Source organism: Oreochromis aureus, linkage group 5 (genome assembly GCF_013358895.1).
Source record: "Oreochromis aureus strain Israel breed Guangdong linkage group 5, ZZ_aureus, whole genome shotgun sequence".
In the NCBI taxonomy this organism is placed as follows: domain Eukaryota; kingdom Metazoa; phylum Chordata; class Actinopteri; order Cichliformes; family Cichlidae; genus Oreochromis; species Oreochromis aureus.
This window is the reverse complement of record NC_052946.1, coordinates 28,936,038-28,958,092: the sequence shown is the minus strand read 5'-3', so window position 1 is coordinate 28,958,092 and position 22,055 is coordinate 28,936,038. Positions and strand designations below refer to the sequence as shown.

Below are 22,055 nucleotides of genomic sequence, written 5' to 3'. Positions count from 1 at the left end.
AAGAAGACGGGATACTGTGGTTTGTCAGCTCCCAAGTGTAAGTAACTGTATGATATCACAGTTCATCGGATTTAATGCTTAGCTTAAACTAGATTCTTCCTCTTTTCAGCAGATGCATTAAATGACATGAATAAAGCCCGACAACTATGGAATGCCAGGACTGCCATAATGAATTACTTAAATACACCATTAAATAATTAATTAAATGTGGCAATAATTAATTAAAATTGGAATTAATTAATTAAATAAATAGTTATGACACATTTAATTAATTAATTATTGACACATTTAATTAATTATTTATGTATTTCACATTTTAATTAATTATTGACACATTTAATTAATTATTTAATGATATATTTATTTATTTCATTTTGGCAGTCCTGGCGCCTGGCTCTCATCATGAATTAATTTTATCTGTCAGCCTCACCCATCAAACTCAGGGGGCGGGGTTAACGCTGATCGACTCAAAACCATTGCTTTGGCCTGGTGGCCATTTTTTATAGCCCACAACAACTGGCAGAACTGAACTTTGAAAAACCCTGTTTGTGTGTCACCAAATACAGTTTTAATATTTTTTTAGCTGAGAATGTAGTGGTTTAATCTTCATATGTGTGGTCGGTTTGTCAAGATACAGCCTCTTTGCAAAAGTGCTTCGATGATTTCGGAGATGTCTGCCCAGTCTCATGGCAAAGCGTGGGATAGACCCGCTCCCTCGCAAGCAATCGAGCTGTTGTTACCGCCGACAAAGTGCAGGCCCCGGTACACAGCTGTAATAATCCCCGCTGACACTGATTTATTTTACTGAGGTTATATTTATCGGGGTGTTATTTCCTGATGTTCGTATGTGTCCTACGTGTTTCAGTCGCCAATTCTGAATTATAACTAACATTAAAAACATGTTTAAGGAGGAGAGAGAGCAAATAAATTCGATTAACAGCTGATCTTTGGGTTTTTGTTCAGTAATCAGCGTGACCTGCGTATAAACGCATAAAAGAGAAAACGTTGGTGTTTCCGTCATGTAGTAACTGCTGGCTTTAACTGTACAAAGGTTGTTCGACACTATGAAACACATAAAGACTTCATGATGTTCGGCTAATATTTTTATTGTGAATATTAATCATGAGGGTAAACGGCCCTGTACACCACGGAGCGAGGTCAGCATCTCCACGATATCTTCAAATCTCTGAGTTAACCCAGAGTTTCCCAGCTGACTATCTAACTGTCATCTACGAATATGTCACGGGTCATATCAATATGATTTTACAGAAAAGCACCCTTATTACTGCCAACTATTCCAGAGACGTGAAAATCTACAGAACTCAAAAATATAGCAGTCTAACGCAACACTGTAACAGAGATGAACCGTCAGTTTGTCGCAGATCAAAGTGGAATGAAAGTGATTGGTTGAACAGGTGTTCGTGATCTGTGTTTTCTGCATTTTCATCAGTGTAAGAGACTCAGCAGCAGATTAGAATAACAGTTATACATTTAATAAATTACCAAATGAATCCACGGTTGAACCTTTTCCGACAGTTTGAGTTTGTATTCCCTCAGCTGCAGACTCGCTGCTGTTTAAATGTTTGAAAGGAAGATTAGATATAAAGCAAACGTCAAACATCAGTCTGCGTTCACATTTGATTTGAGGCCAGGACGGATAGTGGCTGTGTCCTGTTTTAAGATCATATATGTAAAATTGTTGTCTGACCTCCGTCGATCCAGCCGCTCAGAGACTGTTCACCACTGCACTGAAATCAGTAGGCTATTACTGAAATACACGTGCTATATCATAAACTATGATATAAATAGGGAGGTCCTACTAACATGTTTAGTTTTAAAGGACACCTTCCTGCCTTTAGTCTCATTCATGAGCAGTATTAGTTTTCTTCTAACATCCAGAAGTCTGCATGATGTGTTTCATAGTTTGTAACAAGCCTTTGACAGTTAAACATAACATGACCGAAAAAGCAAAAAAAAAAAAAAAAAAAAAAAGAGAGAGAGAGAAATCACACAAATTATATGTTAACCTCATTTATTTTTAGTTAAGTAAACTCTAAAAATTCTAACAGATAGCTGGTGCTTAGAATACAGTTGAATAACTATTAAAAAACAGATGATATAATATTTCTGTCCAGGTTGCAGTTTTCATGATGAACATGCTGTTGCAAACTCTGCTCCTCTCGGTGGAAATGCGCCTTCTCTTTCCTCTTTGTATAAAACATTTTAAAAGTCAGTTTAATCTCAAAATTCACTGTTAAATCCGAAACACACCAGATAAAGAAAAGCGAATGGTTCAGTCTAACACATGTGCCAGTGAACCATTAAACATCTTTAAAACTATGCAGTTATGAAACGTAACTTTAACCTCAGCCAAACCGATTTGCTCAGTTGTAAATAAAACAGCGAAGTAAACGTGACCCGACAGACAAAACCTGAGTGAATTAAGTCCAGCGTTTAACCACTGAGAGCTAAAACTCAGGTGAGGTTTCAAAGCTGTGTGCCGTGATTGGACATCAGCCGCTGATGAAGCTGGTTCGCCTATAAAGTGCTCTGTAAGGAAACGAGCTCCAGCAGCTCTGCGCTCGGGAAAAATACTATATTTACTTATGTTGTGCAGAAAAATGTGCTGACATTGCGTTATATCGAGCACCGGCTGCCCAGTTAAACTGTGACTATCACCAGGTAACCTGGGCGTGTTTCTTGAATTAGCAGCAGGTGTTAAACAGCTGAGAGGTGAGGAGGACGCATGCAGGTAAACTGAGGGCCTGCTGAACTGATCGCTGGTGTCCTGAGAAACATGTCAGCTCATTCTTTATGTTACAGAAGCACAGAGACACAAGACCAGGCGGAAAGAGACGATCGTTCAGTGAAAATGAGAATCTGCGAATGCAACATGTGGAACACGGAGAGTGGAATATGTAAACAAACCGGTTGACGTAACCCCCTCGGTGCACTCTGCATGCTGACTGTTAGCAGAGCAGTGAAATCTCTGAAAACATCTGAGCACTTTTGCAAACATGTTCTATGCTGACAACCTGACCAGACATGTGAAGATTACGGCGCGACATTCGTGGCTAAAACACTGTTAAAAGTGTAGCTGGTGACAGAAAAACGGGGTATTTTAAAACTACACCACCACCATTGCTGCCTGTGATTTGAAATGCATTCTGGGATACCTGGCTGCCTCAAGTCTACAGAAGCAATCGATTATCTAGGATCGACCTGTTTTGACTTACATTGCACGGCAACCAATCAAATGTTAGAGAAGCTGCATGGGCAGCGTTAACCCCGCCCCGTGGGTTTGATGGGTGAGGCTGACAGATAAAATTAATTCATGGTGAGAGCCAGGCGCCAGGACTGCCAAAATGAAATAAATAAATATATCATTAAATAATTAATTAAATGTGTCAATAATTAATTAAAATGTGAAATACATAAATAATTAATTAAATGTGTCAATAATTAATTAATTAAATGTGTCAATAATTAATTAAAATGTGAAATACATAAATATTTAATTAAATGTGTCAATAATTAATTAATTACATGTGTCATAACTATTTATTTAATTAATTAATTCCAATTTTAATTAATTATTTCCACATTTAATTAATTATTTAATGGTGTATTTAATTATTTCATTATGGCAGTCCTGGCGTTCCATAGGACAACCACCCTAAACACTAACAAAAACATCATGATTTATAAGCTATTGTTGATTTCAGTAAAGACCCTGAAAAAGTTAACTTAGAGTCTGGACGGTTGACTCCCAGGCCATAATGGCTACACATGTTCCTGTATACTATGCCGGCTACTTGGTTACAGTGTTCCATGTATGCCTTGCATGCTAGCATCTTGCACCCTGCTGTTATGTACTAGATTGTCTCAGGGACATTTTTACACAGCTTGTACTTGGGGTCTTGCCTGGTATGGTATTTAGACTTTCCTAACTTTCCTGTAGCCGCTACTTAAGATCAGAGTCTTAAAATCAATCATGAATACATACTTTGGGTAAAACAGTGTCTCAACACCTGCATTTCTAACAATTTTCACTTAAATCAGAGTAAATATCATATTCTGGGGGGTTTATTTTCAGATGCGGATTTGTTAATCTAGTTATCCAGAAGCAGGGTGTGTGATCAAACCACTGACTACCATATTTGTTAGAAAATGTCAGCCAGTGCGACAATGTGGCTTTGTGGCACAAGGAACAAGATATTTCAGGCCTGAGTGATTCTTAAATCACCGTCCACTGCACAGCGCTCATCGAATCTGTATAAGCTGTTCTGAGTTTTTGTTTTTTCTCTTTATTGAACAATTTTCAAATAAATAAATGGGTATTATTTGCAAATCATATTCATCAAATGATCCAAGGAGCAAAGAATAACAGCACACAACAAAAAAGCAGAAAAGGTAATTGATAAAAACTTAAATGGACTAAACGTTTTTTTTAACAACAGATTTTATAAATACAGGAAAACTCTCCAGCAATCAAAATATTATCACAGAAGAATTCGAGAAGTTTATTCTATATTAATACACCAAACTTAACAATATCATATTTGGCCCAAGTAAAGTTACGAACAGTAAGTTATTAAATATAATCAGGCACGTCACAGACACCTAAACTTCTTCGCTCTACCTCAACACGGGTCCTTCAAGCTAACGCTAATGCTAGTTAGCTACGTACGCAGTCGGTTGATGAAACGGAGATGATACCGGTGGTTTATTTTTGCTGAGAATGAGCTCAAAACATGTCAGGTTTGTTTCATAATAATTTATAATTGGATTGTAATACAGGTGCCCACCTTTACAGACTCTGGTTTTTCTCGATAGCGGAAGTAAACGTTTGTTTTCTAAGCTAACTTAGCTGGTTAGCCTCAGGTGCATGCTGTTGTTAATGCAGTCCTCCGTTCATAGCTAGCGCTACACGGGGGCCTGTCCCATTACTTACAGGGTGTCTATGCCAAGACTCAAATATTGTCTTTTTTGTTACAAACAAATCCGACTTTTTCAGTTTTTTTAATGGTTATTTAAAAAGCAGCTTATAGCTAACGAACGTTACCGCCCACTGCAATGTGTTTTCGCGGAACAGGTTAGCCGGATAAATACATTTAATTACGCTCTAATAAAAACAACTCGCTGCACTTACATTGTGTCAAAAGCAAAAATATTTTGTCCTGTTGCGGTCTACGCTTCTGCTCCCAGATTTATGTCTGGCAACATTAAATTGGTCCATTATTGTTTTTCAAATAGTCTGATTTGCCCTTTCCAGACTGTAGAGAAGTCTTACCCGGAGAGGATCACTGTATGAAAACTAAATTTCCTATATTAACATGGAGGCTAACCAGGTAGCAAAGCGTAAGAGCTGCCCTTGAATTAAACTAATGTTAACCAAAGCAGCAGGCATTTAAGCAGAGGGTTAACAGCAGCGACATTCATAACGTCGTAGGTATATTTTAAAGTTAGGTGGTCATGTGGCAATCAGAGAGCGAGCAGCTGTCCCTGACAGTCAGCTACTGCCAGCTGGTTTAGTTATTGAAAGAAAGCAGCCACTGTCCTGTTAAACCCAGCGCACTTTGTTTTTTCCCCCCCCCCCACATTAAATAAGGCGAAGTAAGTTTTGTTAATGTGCTTGGAGGCCTGAAGATAACCACGCAGGTAGTTGACATTAGCCGAGCAGCTGATCTCGGTGTGTTAGGCCCTTTAAGGAAGTTGGCACACTAATAGTTGAGTAAATGTTTACTTTCGGGAGGCATTAACAAGGGCTGGGTCACTGATTAGGATTTTGTGTGAGGCGAGTGTCACTCCTCACATTAGTGTTACACTTATCTGCTTCGTGTTTTGACTGTTATGTTTTTCTAATTTAACTTTAACTTGTGTCCTGGAGTGTTTGTGTACCCACGTTTAATATTTGCCAAAGATGCAGGCATGTGAATGTTACTAAAGAAGTGGTTCTAATAATATTACCATTCAAGAGTTGGCTTGAAGAGGAGGTGAGAAGGACACTCAACTGATGTCATGTTTTACGTAGGGAGAACACTTTATTTTTCTTCATATCTCCTGTATGAATTATTTATTGGCACAAAACAACAAAAAGTTCCAAAACAGCATGTATAAAAAGTGTGAATTAAATAACTTTTTTTTTTTAACATTTATTTGATTGTATTATAAAATATCAGAAAATAAAAACAAAAAAGGTCCATCACAGTTATGCTGACATATAGAAAGATCAGTTTTTTTATGTAGGCTTTGACATACTGAAACCTAAAATATGTTTTTCTTTATCAAGAAGCTGAAAATAACAGGAAACGTAAGATGAACAGACTCTGACTGTATGAAGGTAGATTGTGTCGTCACTCCCCAAAAGCCCGTATTAAAATAGAGGAAGCTCAGATAGATATGTTGAGCTCTGTTTGCCCAGATTATGAGTTTTCTTTTCACCGTCCTGTGCAGGGATGACCTGATGGTAACATCTGGCTGCTTTGACATCTTTCTGCATCATCCCAGCTCTGTTGGATAGAGGAACGCTCCCACATCTGCGAAGAGCTGTTGTCGCCTCCACTCTGAACCTATCAGAGACCCTTCATTCATAGATCTGAAACAGAAAACATCTTCTGCCTCCTTCCAAAAAGAGACAATGTATTGCCTTCAGTGGCTGCTCCCCGTGCTGCTCATCCCCAAGCCGCTGAACCCAGCTCTGTGGTTCAACCACTCCATGTTCATGGGCTTCTACCTGCTCAGCTTCCTGCTGGAGAGAAAGCCCTGCACCATCTGTGCCTTGGTCTTCCTGGCTGCTCTCTTCCTCATCTGCTACAGTTGCTGGGGCAACTGCTTCCTTTACCACTGCCAGGATGCTGCACTCCCGGATGCTGCCCACGACCCAGCCATTGTTGGGACCTAGGAGAGGAGGAGCACCAGCAGCAGCAGCAGCAGCACCAGGAATAGGAGGTGGAGGTGGAGGGAGCAGGAGTGTAAGGCAATGCTGAGAAATTATTGTAGAAAGATACTGCCATGCTTAGTGGTGAAAATTGCTGGAGGGGAATACCAAGAGTGTTCAGCCAAAGACAAACTAAAGAAGAAGAGCTGGTCTTGGAGGGGTTATGAACGTTGTCTTTTCTTTTTTCTTTCTTAATGCTGTAAAGAAGAATTTGAGGAATGGGAAAGGGTGCCAGAGGTCACATTATGTGTCCTATTATCTAACAGGCAGCAAAGGCGAGGGATCCAAACTTGAAATGAAAAGGGAAAGACATGCATGAACTTGACTTGATGCTGAGGGAAAAAGAATTTCACATTGACCAACTTTCATTCCAGCACATGAATGAAAAATTAAAAAAAGTATACAGTATAACCTACATGTGACATTAACTTAAAGTCACAGGGGTGGGTGCTTTGCATTATGCTAACTTGTCTGTTCCTTGTGTCTTAGCTACTGCCAAACGGAGGATGGGAGAGAAAGATGCTCAAAACCTCTGACTGAGGTTTTTATAGTGGGATGGAAAATCCTCCATGATGGCAGAGGAGGAACGGTTTCTGGGTCAAGGGAAGTGAGAGGATGCAAGGAAGCGTAAATTAGCATAATGAAAATCACACTCCAGTTCAGTGTTCCGATTTACGTCTACAAGAGATTTCACTTTCTCCCCAAACCCGATGGCTCGTCTTTTTAGACTGAAAATACTTTGCTTCTTAAAACTGCCAAAAATCACTTAACCCCTCTGAAAACTGCTACGTCAGCCACGATCACTTACTCAACAAACTTTATACGCCAGGTAGTGTTAAACTGTAGTCAAAAACAGGAGCATCACACCTCTGACAGCCCCGGATGGCCAAACTCTGTCACCACTTTGGCTCTGCACATGTAATGCTCCACAAGGCGAGTACACAGACACTGGACAATCAGTAACTACGCTGTGAATATGTCCCCCCTTTGCCGCACTTCTACTCAAACACACCTCAAACAGGTGAACTAGAGCTGAGGACCTACCACGTTATTACCCACTGTGCTCTACAGCTGCTCCTCATCGTCCTGCCTCAGTGTGACCTTCCCTACTGCCATCTGATCTTTTTTGTTTCTGTTCTTTTTCTTTTGCAATTTGCATGAGTTGCTCTAAGTCTTTTTTGTGTTTTTTTTCCCCAAGCGCCAAGATGACACCCAAATTTTGAATAAGTTAAAAACGCTGAAAGTTTCCAAAGGGTAGAAAAATCTGGATGTGTAGTTGAATGAAAGAGTTTTCTGTAATGTGCAATGGGTGTGCATTCTTTGTGGTCATGACATGCTAATAAGTGTAAAAATGTGGCAATACACAAGGAAACACAACGGCTATGGTCAGCATTTCCAGCAACAATGAGCAATACAGAGTGCTGGCTGAAGAACTGGTTTAAAATTTTCACAGGGGATTGGAGTTTCCACAGGTGTCACTGCTGTAAGTGTTAAGTTTAGCTGTCAGACACAGGCTAAGGTGTTTATACTCTGTACCTGTTGGAATGTGTGTGTGTGTGTGTGTGTGTGTGTGTGTGTGGCCTCCTGTGGCAGTGCTCATTGCGTTCACTGCAACATATTTGCTTTGGTTTTAATTTAAATAAAGTTTTCCCTCTTATGTGTTAAACTGTGTGAGGTTCTGTGTCAAACAAAAAAAGGTATTTTGATTAAAAAATAAATGCAAATAAGAGTTCTGCTTTGCATTTTGCTGTTTTTTGTTTGTTTCAGGAGGAAAATTGTGTTGCAAATTGTTTTTGCATATTTGTCACATGTCTAAATATTAGATGAAGATGACACATTAAATATAAAGTGCAATTTTAAAATGATTCCATGTGTCAAGAGAAAAAAAGTGATCCAGACCTATCTGTACTTGTAACGCCAAAACTGGGCTCCAACAGATTCCAGGGACACATCAGATATCTCTGTCCAGAAGAGTGCAGTCGTAGGACAGCTAAAATGCTGCGCAGGGTCCTCAGACTCCCGAGCTTGAGGAACACACACGCCGACTGAGCAGGCTACCTGTTCAGCTGCTCAGTACAATTATTGAGTCAACCAATCACACAGCAGCAAGTCAGTGCATTTAGGCATGCAGACATGCTGAAGATGAACTCCTAAGATTTAAACTCAGCACCAGAATGGTGAAGTAATTCATAGTTGGTGACAGGATGAGCTACATGTCGGTGATATACTGGTGTTTTCCCACTCAACCATCTTTACAGTTTTCAAGAATGGTGCAGAGAGACAAAAATATTTAGTCCAGTCCAAATCATTGATGTTGGAGAGTGACCAGACCGATTTGAGCTGAAAGGGAGGCAACAGTAACTCATGTAACGACTCTTTACGATCAAGGTATGCAGAAGAGCATTTCAGAATTCTCAAGCTGATGGGCTACAGCAGCAGAAGACCACACCAGGTGTCGGCTACTAACAGGACCCTGAATTCACAGGGATTCATCAGAAATGGACAGAGGATTGGAAAAATGTTGCCTGCTGCAACAGGCTGCGACATTTGGATAGTAGGGTCAGAATTTGGCATTAACAACACAGGGGTGTGGATCCATCCTACCTTGTATCAGTAGCTCAGATTGGTAGAAGCGGAGTGATGGAATCAGGTATAATTAGTACAATTTGGCCTCTTAGTATCAACTGATCATTGATTAAAGATCACAGCTTACCTGGGCGTTGTTGCTCACCATCTTCTCATGGTTGCTTCCTGCAGGAAGACTGTATTAGGCTGTATTATGCTAATTGATTTTGGTCGTGGTGCACCCTGCAAACAGCCTGTTTACTAAAAACATGTGTGACCAGTGGAAGCATGGTTTCATGTTATATGCACCACTGTTGTACAAGGTTCAAACAGGTTGACTAATGATGGGAAACTAGAACTGGAAGTGCTTTTCATATGATGATAATGATGCAACTGAACTGCAAGCAAAGCAAAGGATGTGCTCCTATTCCCCAAAGCAATTAGCATCAGCTTTCACCTCCTTTTCTGTTTTCTTGCTCCTGAAAGAGCTCAGAAAGTATCGCCTGTTTACAAATCAAGCACTGATGCACAATGAATTCATAATTCTTCAAAGAAACTGGAGCTCCTGTATTTCTTTCAACATTTGTGATTTAAAAATGTAAACGTTTCTCCATTGTATGCCACAAACTGGGTTTCATTAAAAACACAATTGATTCTTGAAGATGAAAAGACATCTTCAAAGAAATCAGTTTTTTTATTACATAAAAAAATATTGTTTGTCATGTTTCCCAGGCCAGAGTGCAGCCTTTACATTTACAACAGCAGAGGAAGTCCAAGTTAAAGTCAGACAACATAAGTATCTTTCACAATCAGACCTACAGACCTCTGTGTTCATAAATCAGACTAAATACATGACCTATTCTCCATGATTGTACACATCAAAACTAACCAACCATTCCTTATTTGTTTTTAAATCATCTGTGGAGATGATGTAATTATTACTATTGCAATTTTATTTTATTTGAACATATCTGCCATGCTGTAGTTCTTCTAATGCTAGAAATGAACTTAAATTGTCACTTGTTAACTTTTTTATTGTAGAGGTTAATTTATATTATTTATATTTAATTTTTCATTTAGTGTTTGAAAGTGTTTGAAAAAGAGGGCGGGTCATTTATTCTTTTAATATTTCATATATTTCTCAGCACAGGAGGATGATGCTCATCCTTTGTTTCCACTTGTGTAAATATGGTATGCACCAGAAAGTCTTAAATACATCTCAGTAACCATTTATACACAGATGCAGTACTGCTCTTCTTTTATGCTTGCTCCTGTTTCCTGTTTGTTCTTCCCTGTCTCTGTCTTTTTCTTCCTCTCTGTGGGTACAGTCCACCAGATTAATCAACCTGCACACCTGAGCCTTATCCAACCCAGCTGCTCCACTGGCTGTGATATAGTTTAGTCACTCATGTCGTGACGATGCTTCGACCACCTTTCAGTTTTGTGGTTTTCCTGTGCTTTAAGTTTGAGGTAACTCGTCTCTCCCTGTGCTTCAGGTTTTCCTGCTCAGCTGTGGTTAAATATTGATCTCAGATGCCCACACCAAGTCTTTGAACTGAATCTGCTTTTCCTGCTCCGCTGCCATCTCCAGATCGGCAAGTCTCCTCAGTTCATTCTTTAACTGCAATAAATCTGACTCAAAATAAACTGAAATTCAGTTTCCATGTCCTGCTGTTAGCTCTGGGTAAACAGTTCAAAGAAATGACCAAAGTCTTGGTTGGAATCCCCAATTTTAGGAACAAATATTTGCTCCTTATAAATATGTGTCTTAATTTTTATGCCGAGAGGAAAGTTTTCACTTTGTCTTGTGTGACATTTTGACCAGCACTATGCCTGCTCTTCCACTTTTGTATGTGTTTATTCCACTTACTAAAAATCTTTGTTTACAAATCTGCCATCCAGGGATTGTTTGATATGACCATGGCCAAATTAACCTTTTCAGGCATCTGGGGGTAAAAATTATGGTTGCTAACAGATAAATTGAAATCATTTTAGCACATGTCATAAATGTCCGTATGTTGCCTTGTTTCTTCACCTAGTGTGAGCACATTTATTCCTTCTGCTCTTACTTCCTTTGCCCTCCTGTTTGTTTTCAAAGCTTTCTCAGCACATTGATTTTTCTCATTCTCAACCTTTTCAAAGCAGCCTTGAAAACATTTTGATTTCAAAGATTCAGAACCTGGAAAACTACCAAAGACCAGCAAATAACTTGTGTTCAGTCAGACTGTGAGAGTTTTGCAAAAGAGGGGGTGATGGTATGTTATCTGTGTACAAAGATGACTTTGAAATCTTTTCCTCTCGATTGTGTAAACTCTCCTGAAGTGCAAATCGTGCACCATCTGGTCGTGTGGGAGGGGGCTAAAACAAAAGACACAGAATTCAAACATGGTTAAAGCGCAGCTCTGCTTCTTACTGAACACAGTTTTTAAGATTTTGTAGGATTTTTCTTTGTTTCAGGAAGCTAAATGATTCTGCATCCTATTATCAACAAAACAGAAGAAACAAACACTGTGTTCAATCCATGAAGCAGATTCTTCAAACATGATTCCTTAAAGTTGATGCAGAGTTCTCATGGACACAATAAGGCTGAAGAAAAATGTCATTTTATGCCACAACTTAAACTGCTTTGCTGTTGGCAGCAGCTTTCTTCCCACGGCATCACAAACAGTCTGGTCAGTGAGGTCCTAGGTCACTCTAACCACAGCCAAATCTATTCTGTGGCAGGCAAACGTGTCCTCGGGTCCCTCTCCAGCTCCAGTATATGAGAACAGCCAGCAGAGGCCAGCAGAGATCTCCGTTTCTGTGATGGCACAAAGGCAGCAGGCCAAATATTTTCCTTCACCAACATGAACAATTTTGTCTAAACATCCATTTTGTCAAAGAAGAATTGCATGTGAAAATATATAAAAAAGGAATTGTCCTGAATATAAAACCTGAAAGACTGCATTTGTTTTCAGATATATTTGAATTTTTTTCTCCTTAAAAAAAATTAAAAATGATTAGAAAAATGGGTAGCGTGACATAACTTGATTTGTAGACTCCTCTTGTTTAAAATTAATTCAAGACTCAGCTCTCACAGACAGGAGAGGCTGTTAATCTGGATTTCATTAATCTGCCAGGGTTTAATATTCATGTGATATTTTTTGTTTTATTGTAGCCGATTATTGCTCTAAACACACACACACACACACACACACGCGCGCTTGCAAGATTATGTAAAATAATATTATATTTATCCTTCATGTCCCAATAAGACAGTCATATCGACTGGTTGGTGAAAAAACTCCCAGCACTAGAAAAGAGTCAGACTACAGCTGACGTCTTCTTTAAGAAAAACTCTACATATCTAACAAAAATAAATTCAAATTCTGAGTAAAACAATACAGGAGAAATAAAAAGTCATTAATCAACATCAGTGAGTGAATGATCCATCCAGGGAAAGCTGAAGTCTCCATCATAAGATCTTCCTCTGCAGTTGTTTCTCTGGTAGCACACGCACCACAGATTCGTAAAAGAAAATTAAGTTTTCCCAGAAGGTGCGGCGTCCTGACAGATTCGTAAACTTTCTCCATTTTGACATAGGCTTGGTTTTAGTCTCTTGGCGGGCATCATTACAACATTTGTGCCCATTCTTTGATCCAGATCTGTTTCCTATAAAATCGTAATCTCAGTCTCTTGGTTCTGGTAAGCCTCATCCTGCATCTCAGTGTCTAGCTGGTCCATCCTCTGGTAGGCCTGGTATCCCTTTTTACCTGCAGACAGATTGGAAGAAAAAGTAATAAAAGAAATAAAATACAATATATGTATATATAAAAAAAACAAACAAAAACCCTGTGAATGAAAAGGGATAACGCTTGTACCAAAGGAGAGGACAGTTTCTCTGGCAGCACTACGCAGATCTTCATCTGTTGATCTCCATAAATCTGCTATGTGGTCCACACTCTCTGTCGCCTGACAGAAGAACACAAAACAAAAACAACAAAACACTTATGCTAGCTGATAAAAAACAGACATTTCTGAAAACTGGACTTCTGAGTGCTGCTGTGACTGTGTAGAGTTGTGTTCTGCTTACCCGGAGGCATTTGAGAGCCAAACAGGAGCTCTGCTGGATTTTAATATCAATACTTTTCAGGCTTTCTGTGTAGTAAAGCACTGCCTGAAGAAGAAAGTACACACACACACACACACACACACACACACACACACACACACACACACACACACACACACACACACACACACACACACACACACACACACACACACACACGAGGTGTTACTTATACTGCTGGATTGGCATCATTAACTGTACATAAAAGATGGCTGTGGCCACTGTAACATAACCACTGGTTTTGGATCAGTGATGTTGCTGCCACCATTTTTTGTTGTTGTTGTTGTTGGGTTTTTTTGGAGCCAGAAGTTACCACATCTGGACAGGAGGGTGGAATGCTAACTTATCAGCTAATGCCAGCAAACTTATCAAGCTGCTTTAATAAACTGAATGGGTGCAATACACATAACTGTTAATTGTAACAGGCTAAAAGCACTAACGATAACAGAAGCACATCTGTTTAGGTCGTACATCAAAGCAGACCATATTATGTGTCAGATTACTCAATTAAAATAATTCAAAAGGCTCCAAACAGCACATTAGATCTTGGAGAAGTCCAGTTCAGTGACTGGAATTCAAAGGTGGAGATGGCTACAGCTCCCACTGTCAGTACAAATATGAGTACAAGCAACAATACCCTAACTTTAAGCCTTACCAGTATGCAAATTAGACAATTTATAAAAAAAAAACCCCTAAACTTTTATATGTTGCTATAAAAGGAAGAATCACTGACAAAGGCTAAAATGTTCTTTTGTACCAGGCTGTAAGCATGCTTTTTTAATGCTGTAAAATTAGACATTTTAACATGGAAGTCAATGGGGATTGACTCATTTTTGGAACAAGCCTCAAGTGGTCATAAGAGTAACTGCAGTATAGCTTAATTGTTCAGCTCCAAGCACCACAAACTGTCGATATAACAATATTAACAGCAGCAAATTAAGGTTAATGAAATGTTAGTCAAAGGGACAGTTAGGCCTGTGATAAACTAAAGCACTTTACAAGCTGTCGAGTTCAAGTCTACCCCACCTCTCACTCTCACACCTGGGATAAAAGCGCTGGTCATTTGTTTTATTGATATTCATACTGGTAGTCAAAAACCAAGGTTTTGGACCCCAAATCCTTCCCTAATATTAAAACGTGGATTTACATTGGACTTTGATATGACAGCTACAATCAATAAAGTTCAAATCCTTCAGAAAGAATTATCCACTAAGTGGGCTACAAAACAATTCCCTTAGAACTTATTGACCCGAGTTCCTCCAGTGGAAATGCACAGAGAGTTCCTTCATTGGCTTGCTGTAAAATACCTCATTAATTTTAAAATTGTGTTTCTTACGTTCAAGTCTCTCCATAACCTCGCACCTCTACATCTCTCTGATTTTCTGCATGTTGCCCTTACTCCCCATATGGAGTTTTCATATTGTTATTTAATCCATACTGTGATTTTAATATTTCATTGCTTGTAAGGTGCCTTTGAGTGTCTTGAAGGGCGCCTCTATATAAAATTTAGTATTATTATTAATCTCTGCAAAAGACGACTTGTTTTGATGTACCTTGTTCCTGAAGGCCTTGTATCCAGCAGCTCTGGAGATGCAGTTGGTGGCAGCTTTGCAGACTTTGTGGTTGGAGTCGATCTGCAGGGAGGCGAGAGTCTGCAGGGTGCATCCCAGTGGAAGTAGCTCTGTGATCTTCCGGCCCCTCAGCTTATTTAAAGCCCGCCGCCGTTTGGGGCTACTCAGGGCCGAGAGGATGTACTCTGAAATGCACCAATGAATAATAATGAGCAACAAAATAATAAACAACATGCCACTGAGTGAGCTGAGTGAGGGGGCTCACATCCATTTAGCAGCTTTCATTCAAATTTCATGATCTTTATGAAACATACTTATTCATGTTGGCTGAAAAGTTTTAAAGTTCACCCTTTATGGAAACCGGTCAGGAAAAGGAGAGGAAAACGAGGACCGTTCATTTAATAATTATAATAATAATATTTTTGGTTTAACTGTTTCCTTCTCCATGTACTGTATTCACATTATATTTGTGTGCACCGTCATGGTCCTTTGTTCCAGTATTTTTAGTTTCTGTTCCATTTCTTTGGAAGTTTAATTTATGTTTTAGTTCTTGAGTATGTTTTTTCTGAAGCTTTAAGGTTTGACTATAGTTCTTGGTTTCTTAATTGACCATGTTAGTTTCCTTTTGTGCCCAGTCTGTCTCAGCCTCATCTCCGCGTTTTGTCACCCTTTTTGTCTCCTCGGTCATGTCCTCGTCTTCGTCTGGTCTCCCTGTGTCCTGTCTCCGCGGATGTCTAGTAAACATGTCTTCAGTCCTGGTCCCTGTGTTTATCCCTTCCTGTTCCCATTATCATCTCTCTGTGTTTCATCCTTTTGTCTCCCCACTCAGTCATGTCTCCAGTCCCTGTGTCAAGTTTGCGTTCCTTAGGCTGGGTCTCTGTGTGCATTACTTCCCATTTTATTTTGATAGTCCCCCATCTCGGGTGTGTGATGTTCAATTTTGGTTCCCCCGTCTCGTCAGATTCTGTTAAGCCATGCTCTCACTCTGCCCTCCCACTCTCTCCTCCTGTGGACATATCATCTGCCTCTCCCTTGTGGTGTGTGTAGCTTCCATCAGTCCATTTAGGCTCCCTGTTCCTACCCAGCTCAGTTGCTGTTTTTGTTTTTTGTTTCCTTCACCTTTTACCAGCGTTAATAAAGCCGTGATTCTGAGTCATGCATCCTGGGTCCACTCTCTGCTGGCCACACGCCCCAATTCACAACATGCATAATATTATCATGGAACAGAATATGCTTGTATTTTATTTTTATTTATTTATTTATTTTTATTGCATACTAGAACATCGTGTAATGTTTTTGCAGCATAAAAAGTAAATGATGTTTTATCTAATCTCTCTGGCACTCTTTGTCTTTCTTTGTCTTGTAAACTCCACCCACTGAGATTTATTTCAGGAGTTATTTGTCCCCAAATGAACCAAGCATAGAAATGCTGTTGTTGTCTTAGCAGTTTTTCTCTTCAGTGTAGTGGTATGCAAACCAAATGCAGTTTAGCAGTTCAATAAACAGAAGACATCTGTATACTGTAGCGAAATCTAGGAGATTGAACAAGGGGAGGTGGAGGAATGGAAAGAGCAAAGGGGAGGTGGAAAAGTTGTTGTGTGCTCATGTTTATAGTTTGACACCAGGAACTGTGTATTTGTTCTTGAAATTTATTGAGCCTCTACAGAGGCATGTGTCCCCCTGAACTAAACACAAGTACTACTTCAAACTATTGACATCCTGCATTTCCAGGCTCCTTACCCCATCTATGACAAATGCACGCCTAACGCAGACTCAATATTTCCTCATATTTTCCTCAAACAGTCCTTTGAAGGTCTGCTTACTATTCTTCACTACTGAAGAAATATTCTCACAAGATGTAAACCTCAAAATATTTCTCATAAACAGGCATGCAAGAGAACACACCCTGTTTGTTTGGGGTGAACATTTGGCTGTAGAGTTAACAGATGGTCCAGATGCCTTTAGTGAGCTGGAATCTCTGGAAGCTTAGAAGTATAACACCATCCCATTTCTGATACCTCCAAACACAGTCTTTGGAAATGCCTCCCATGTATAACGTCTGTATAAATACTGTAAAGTTTCAAATATAAAACTATTAAAATGGGTTCATATGAAAATGAATATTCCATGTTTAATGTCCTACGGTGCTTTGAGAACTCAAAGAAACAGTTTTATATGCAGATGCAGTAATAATATTTCATAGTTATAAATACAATGTGGCTACTACTAATATTACTTACTGTGATATATGTTTATTTCGCGAAAGGTTTTTAAACGAATAATAAAATTAAGGTAGATAATAGTGATATATTTATCTGTTGACAGCTTTGTAAATTGAAGCTTTACCTTCTTTTGAGAGGCGGGAGATGTGCTCTCCAAGCTCCTGGAAATTCCAACGCTTCAGGTAGACTGACAGCTGGAAGAGGGTGACTCTCTCCGGGCTGCAGACTGACCGAGAGCTGGGCACCACCCGGCAGGCCGCCTGAACCTGCTGCAAGAGCTGAGAAAACACTGCAGAGGAGGTAAAACACATCAAATTAATACATCAAGGTGGTTTTGAGTCAACATTACAATACAGTAAATTGTTCTTTAGAAACCTGCTTTAAGTTGGCTTTATATTTTTGGATATTATTGGATAAACACGCTGAAGATTGTCTGAGCTACAGTGAGACTTCATGATATAAGCTGAGAAATATTAAGTATAAGCTGGTGTCTAGTACACAAAGTACACAAAATACACAAGCAGCGCAATTTCAAATTGAACAGCTGTATCCGAATTGTGCTTTTCTCAAGTTGTTATTTTACTGAACATTTTTCTCACTTTCTCAAAGAGTTATGAAGTTTACTGAGATATTTCCACTTTTCGTTTAAGATCTCATGCCAAAATTCTTTTCCATTTTCTATCACAGTAACAGTTACAGTAGTTTTGTTTTGTTTTTTAAACTTTCTGGATCAGCTGCTGATCGGTTTCAGAAGATATCCACCCAACCTTTTTTTAAATTTGTGGCAATTTCCTTCATATTTTCTGAAGTCTGCAAACCTTGCCACTTTCTAGTGATTCATAATATGCAGCTGTAAAACATTAGCTGCACTTAATCTATGGTGACAGCATTCCTTGCTTTTTATAGCCACTGGATAAAAGCCTGACGTTTATTACAGTGTGGGGCACTGTGAGATAAAAATGCCATGCATTCTTTCATAAAGTGGGACACCTGATCATCCCACTTAGGAGAGTCTGTAAATACAGTCCCGATCAAAAGTTAAGACCACTTGAAAAATAAAAAAAAAAAATAAAAAAATAAAAATGAGTAGCTCCACTTTTTTGTTGATAACTGAAGTTAACTTTTGATCGGGACTGTATGTCCCGTTGTCTTTTAATTAACACTCATGGTCACAGGGGCCACTGTTGAGCAAAAAATGGGTTGAGACTTGTTTAAGGATTTGTAGTTAAGGTGATGAGGTGCTTTTGTACCTTTCTCTGATTGGCCGGGCTGCTTGGCCTTCACCTTGTGTGTGTAACGCTTCTTCAGCGTCCTGGTGAAGGTGTCTATGTGGCAACAGAAAGGAGAGCTGATGTCGTGCACACACTCCTCCCAGAACAACAGCACACCTCTCGTTCTCTGGGCCTTAGGGAGGACTGAAGATGAACAAAAGGAGAATCACTAAAAGAACCTGGACAAGGTTATTAATGAAAATGTGAAATTGATCATTATGATTAAAAAAAAATCTCAATTTATTACTCATTTGCTTTGAAAATAACGTGAATAAAATAATGTGTCTTGTTTCATGCATTAACTGCAGATGTGGTTCTTAGATTACAGATTTTCCACTAACTGTCTCGTGTGGAGATGTTGTCATTCTTCTCCAGCAGCAGACAGCTGATTCTGTCCAGGACCTCAGCCTGGAGAGACATTTCCTCCAGCAGCTCCCTTCTAGACGGGGTGAAGTCGGTTGTTCTTATCATCTGAGGAAGCAGAGTTCACATTTGTTTAATTTAGAAAAGTAAGTTGGAGGTTTGACATAAATGAGAGTCAGGGATTTTGTAATCCAGTACACTGGAAGAAACAGATTACGGTAGCCTCCAAATATCTGGACTTAATGTAAGTGGTTGCCATCAGACTAAACAAGCATGGTCACGAGGATTCAGCATTTGTTTTAGTTATTATAGACGTTAAGTTTTGACTTAGTTTGTTCCCTTTTTGTGTTCTGTTCTGTGCCAGTCTTGTATCAGTGTTTGAGTCTGTGTTTGTCTTTCTGTGTACGCCTGTCTTGTTCAGTCTCCCCCCGTGTTAACCCTACTCCTCTGCACCGCTGTTACTTTCCCAGTTTTATTTTGCTACTGTCTTCAGCTGTGTTCAAGTCCCACACGTCTTTCCTCTTCTCTCATCACCTCTTGCAAATATATCGCCTCAATCTTCCTTTGTTTTTTGTTGTGTCACCCCCATAGCTGTGTCCTCTAGCTCTGTTTAGCCTGTGCTTGTTTACATAAGGATTGTGGACTTTGAACTGTCTTTGGATTATTGGTTTTGACTTTTATTAATCTCTGAACTTCAACATTAAATAATCACTTTGAATTCAACTTCAGCCTTCACATGTCTGCATTTGGGTCTGCTAAATTATCCACTATCCACACGGCACCATATGACAAATAGTCACTTATGAGTGGAAAAAAAACCCCATATAATAACTTGATCACTAATTCCACTTTCTATTTGCCAGTTTTCTGTGGGTCATGTTTTAGGTGCTAATAAACTATCAGTATGAGTATGAGACATGGTTTACTGTAACAATGTTACTGCTGATTTATGTATTTATCAAAATTCTTACTACAAAAACATGAACAGCACTGTTCAGAAGAACTTGTTAAAGAGAGCGATGTGAAATGCTTAGGGGAAGACGTTTGACCCGTTGTGTGCATCTCAGTATGGAATTTCAAGTAAAGTGAGCATGTATCTGAAAATAAAAGAGACTGAAGATTCTGTACCTGCAGCAGGATGCAACAGATATCCAGGTGAGTCTCCAGAGCTTGATCAAGACCCCAGTTTCCAGAGGTCAGAGGAGTGATGACTAGCTCTTCCTCAGAAGCCGACTGGCTGCCTTGAGAGAGAAAGCCATGAATCCTCAGCGTGCTCTGCTGGAAAGAACTGATGCTGATGGGAAAAGAAAGTATGTATAGATCAGGCTTTTTACAGGTCGATGCGGACTAAAGTTTCTGTCTCTGAACTTACCCACTGTCCTTCAGTCTCAGGCTTCCCAAACAGGAGGCGTCATCATCTCCGTTCAGGTCGTTTGACAGAAAGTCAAAGCTACCCAGCACCTCCTCAACAGCCAGAGTCTCCTCTGATGATGAGCTTCTCAGCAGTGACAGGTCGTTCTGGTAAGACATGAGGAAAGAGAAGGCTCACTCACAGCATGTGTGTTTACAGGCGTTTCTACAGTTTTTGTATAAATACACACAGCTACCTTCAGTATGGTGGCTAGATGCAGTATCTGGTGCTCCAGAGCTCTCAGCTCCTTGTCAGCACAGCTCTGATCCTGTAATATTTTCTCCAGCTCTGCAATAATGGCTCCCAGTCTGAGCGCCTGGGCATGACGTTGGACCCCGCTCACACCCAGCCTCACCGGTGTCGGAGCAGCTGCTGTGGGCGAGGTTTGCGGTGCAGCTGGGGTTTGAGAAGGTGGTGTTGGCAAGGCTGTGACAGAGTATTCCTCACAATCTGTGGAGTCCTGGAACAAAGTAGGAAAAACTGAGTTTAAAAATGAGAAGACCAGACGAAAGAGACACGAGGTGACAAAACTGAGAAGGACACGTTTTTAACAAGCTGTCACAGTGAGAGAAGAAAAGAAGAAGAAAAGAAAGAAGCTGGAAAATAACACAGACTAGCAGAAAGGAGATGGCAAAAGGTGAAAAATGAAAAGGCCACATAAAATGAGATAAAACTGCAAAAAGCAACTACAAAAATGCTTCATAATGTCTTATTGAAGGTTGAATAAATAAATTTTTTCACCTCAATGAAAAACATGCAGTCAAGCATTTAGATGCACTCAGTTCTTTGTCTTCTTTCAAGAAAACTGGTTGAAATTTGTCTGACTCTGAAATATCTTTAACTCTAATTTCTTATAATTAGCTGCTAAAGCGAAACAGCAGTAAATCAATTGTCGTGTCTTTGCGTTTAATGTTTTGTGCCGTTTCTCAGGGGTTCCCACAGTGTTCACGTCACCACTCGTGTATCATTCTTATATACAATTACAAAACACAGCAGAAGATCCAATTTTGACAAATCATCACTGAAACTGACACTGAAGGTACAGTCATTGTTAGATAAGATATATTAATAGCTTATTTTTAAAAGTGAAAACAACCCCCCTCAAGCCCACATTTAAATAGAACTCTGAACAAGTAGAAAGTGAGGTCAAGGACAGAAGCAACTCCTGGATGCAAATGTGGTAAAATTTCTGCTTGTCAGAAGAGTGACTGACGATACATCAAAATATCAGGTACAGCTGCTTTTTTGTCTTTCAATTATCGTTTACCATTGCAGTCTTAAAGTGACTTTCAACAAAGTGTTTCTATGACCCGAGTGTGGGCTCTTTACCTGCCCAGTGACTGTGTCCTGACTTGGGGCTACGCTGTGGGTCTCAGGCTCTGCTTCTCCACATGTGTTCTTTCTCAGGATGTCTGGAGTGCTCGACCTGCATTAAAGGTAGAAACATTATTATTACTGTCTAGAAATATTGTGCTAGTCTGTTTGTTCCTCTTGCACTGGCCAAGTTTAAGGGGTCTTTGCATCGTGCAACCGGGTTGGTATAGCCATTGTTCATCCTCTGTTCTGACTGTCACCTGTGATTTTTAAAATGGATTTTTGGC

The 22,055-nt window shown here is 39.6% G+C and overlaps 2 protein-coding genes across 8 annotated transcripts in view; one reads left to right on the top strand and one right to left on the bottom strand.

Moving 5' to 3' along the window:
• Positions 1-4,618: 4,618 nt before the first annotated feature.
• On the top strand, positions 4,619-8,667 carry LOC116313705 (bladder cancer associated protein). Of its 2 annotated transcripts, none has more exons than XM_031731477.2 (2): positions 4,619-4,761; positions 6,457-8,667. In XM_031731477.2, the coding sequence occupies exon 2, from the start codon at positions 6,641-6,643 to the stop codon at positions 6,902-6,904; it is 264 nt and encodes an 87-aa protein (XP_031587337.1). In that variant the 5' UTR covers positions 4,619-4,761; positions 6,457-6,640; the 3' UTR covers positions 6,905-8,667. The 2 variants fall into 2 exon arrangements, with proteins under 2 accessions (XP_031587337.1, XP_039467794.1); XM_039611860.1 differs by having other exon boundaries at positions 4,647-4,756.
• A 3,227-nt stretch (positions 8,668-11,894) lies between these two features.
• Positions 11,895-22,055, bottom strand: part of ripor3 (RIPOR family member 3) — a 54,518-nt gene continuing 44,357 nt past the window's right edge. For 5 of the 6 annotated variants that reach the window (XM_039611857.1, XM_039611859.1, XM_039611858.1 and 2 more), the window contains 11 exons: positions 21,784-21,880; positions 20,651-20,914; positions 20,416-20,561; positions 20,172-20,337; positions 19,022-19,151; positions 18,660-18,824; positions 17,534-17,698; positions 15,170-15,372; positions 13,578-13,661; positions 13,366-13,456; positions 11,895-13,257 (listed from right to left, as the gene is read on the bottom strand). In XM_039611857.1, coding sequence (XP_039467791.1) covers positions 13,157-13,257; positions 13,366-13,456; positions 13,578-13,661; positions 15,170-15,372; positions 17,534-17,698; positions 18,660-18,824; positions 19,022-19,151; positions 20,172-20,337; positions 20,416-20,561; positions 20,651-20,914; positions 21,784-21,880 — 1,612 coding nt within the window. In that variant the 3' untranslated portion in view covers positions 11,895-13,156. Of the gene's footprint in view, positions 13,258-13,365; positions 13,457-13,577; positions 13,662-15,169; positions 15,373-17,533; positions 17,699-18,659; positions 18,825-19,021; positions 19,152-20,171; positions 20,338-20,415; positions 20,562-20,650; positions 20,915-21,783; positions 21,881-22,055 lie in introns of those variants that run through there. The other variant, XR_005612994.1, reaches the window with a different exon arrangement.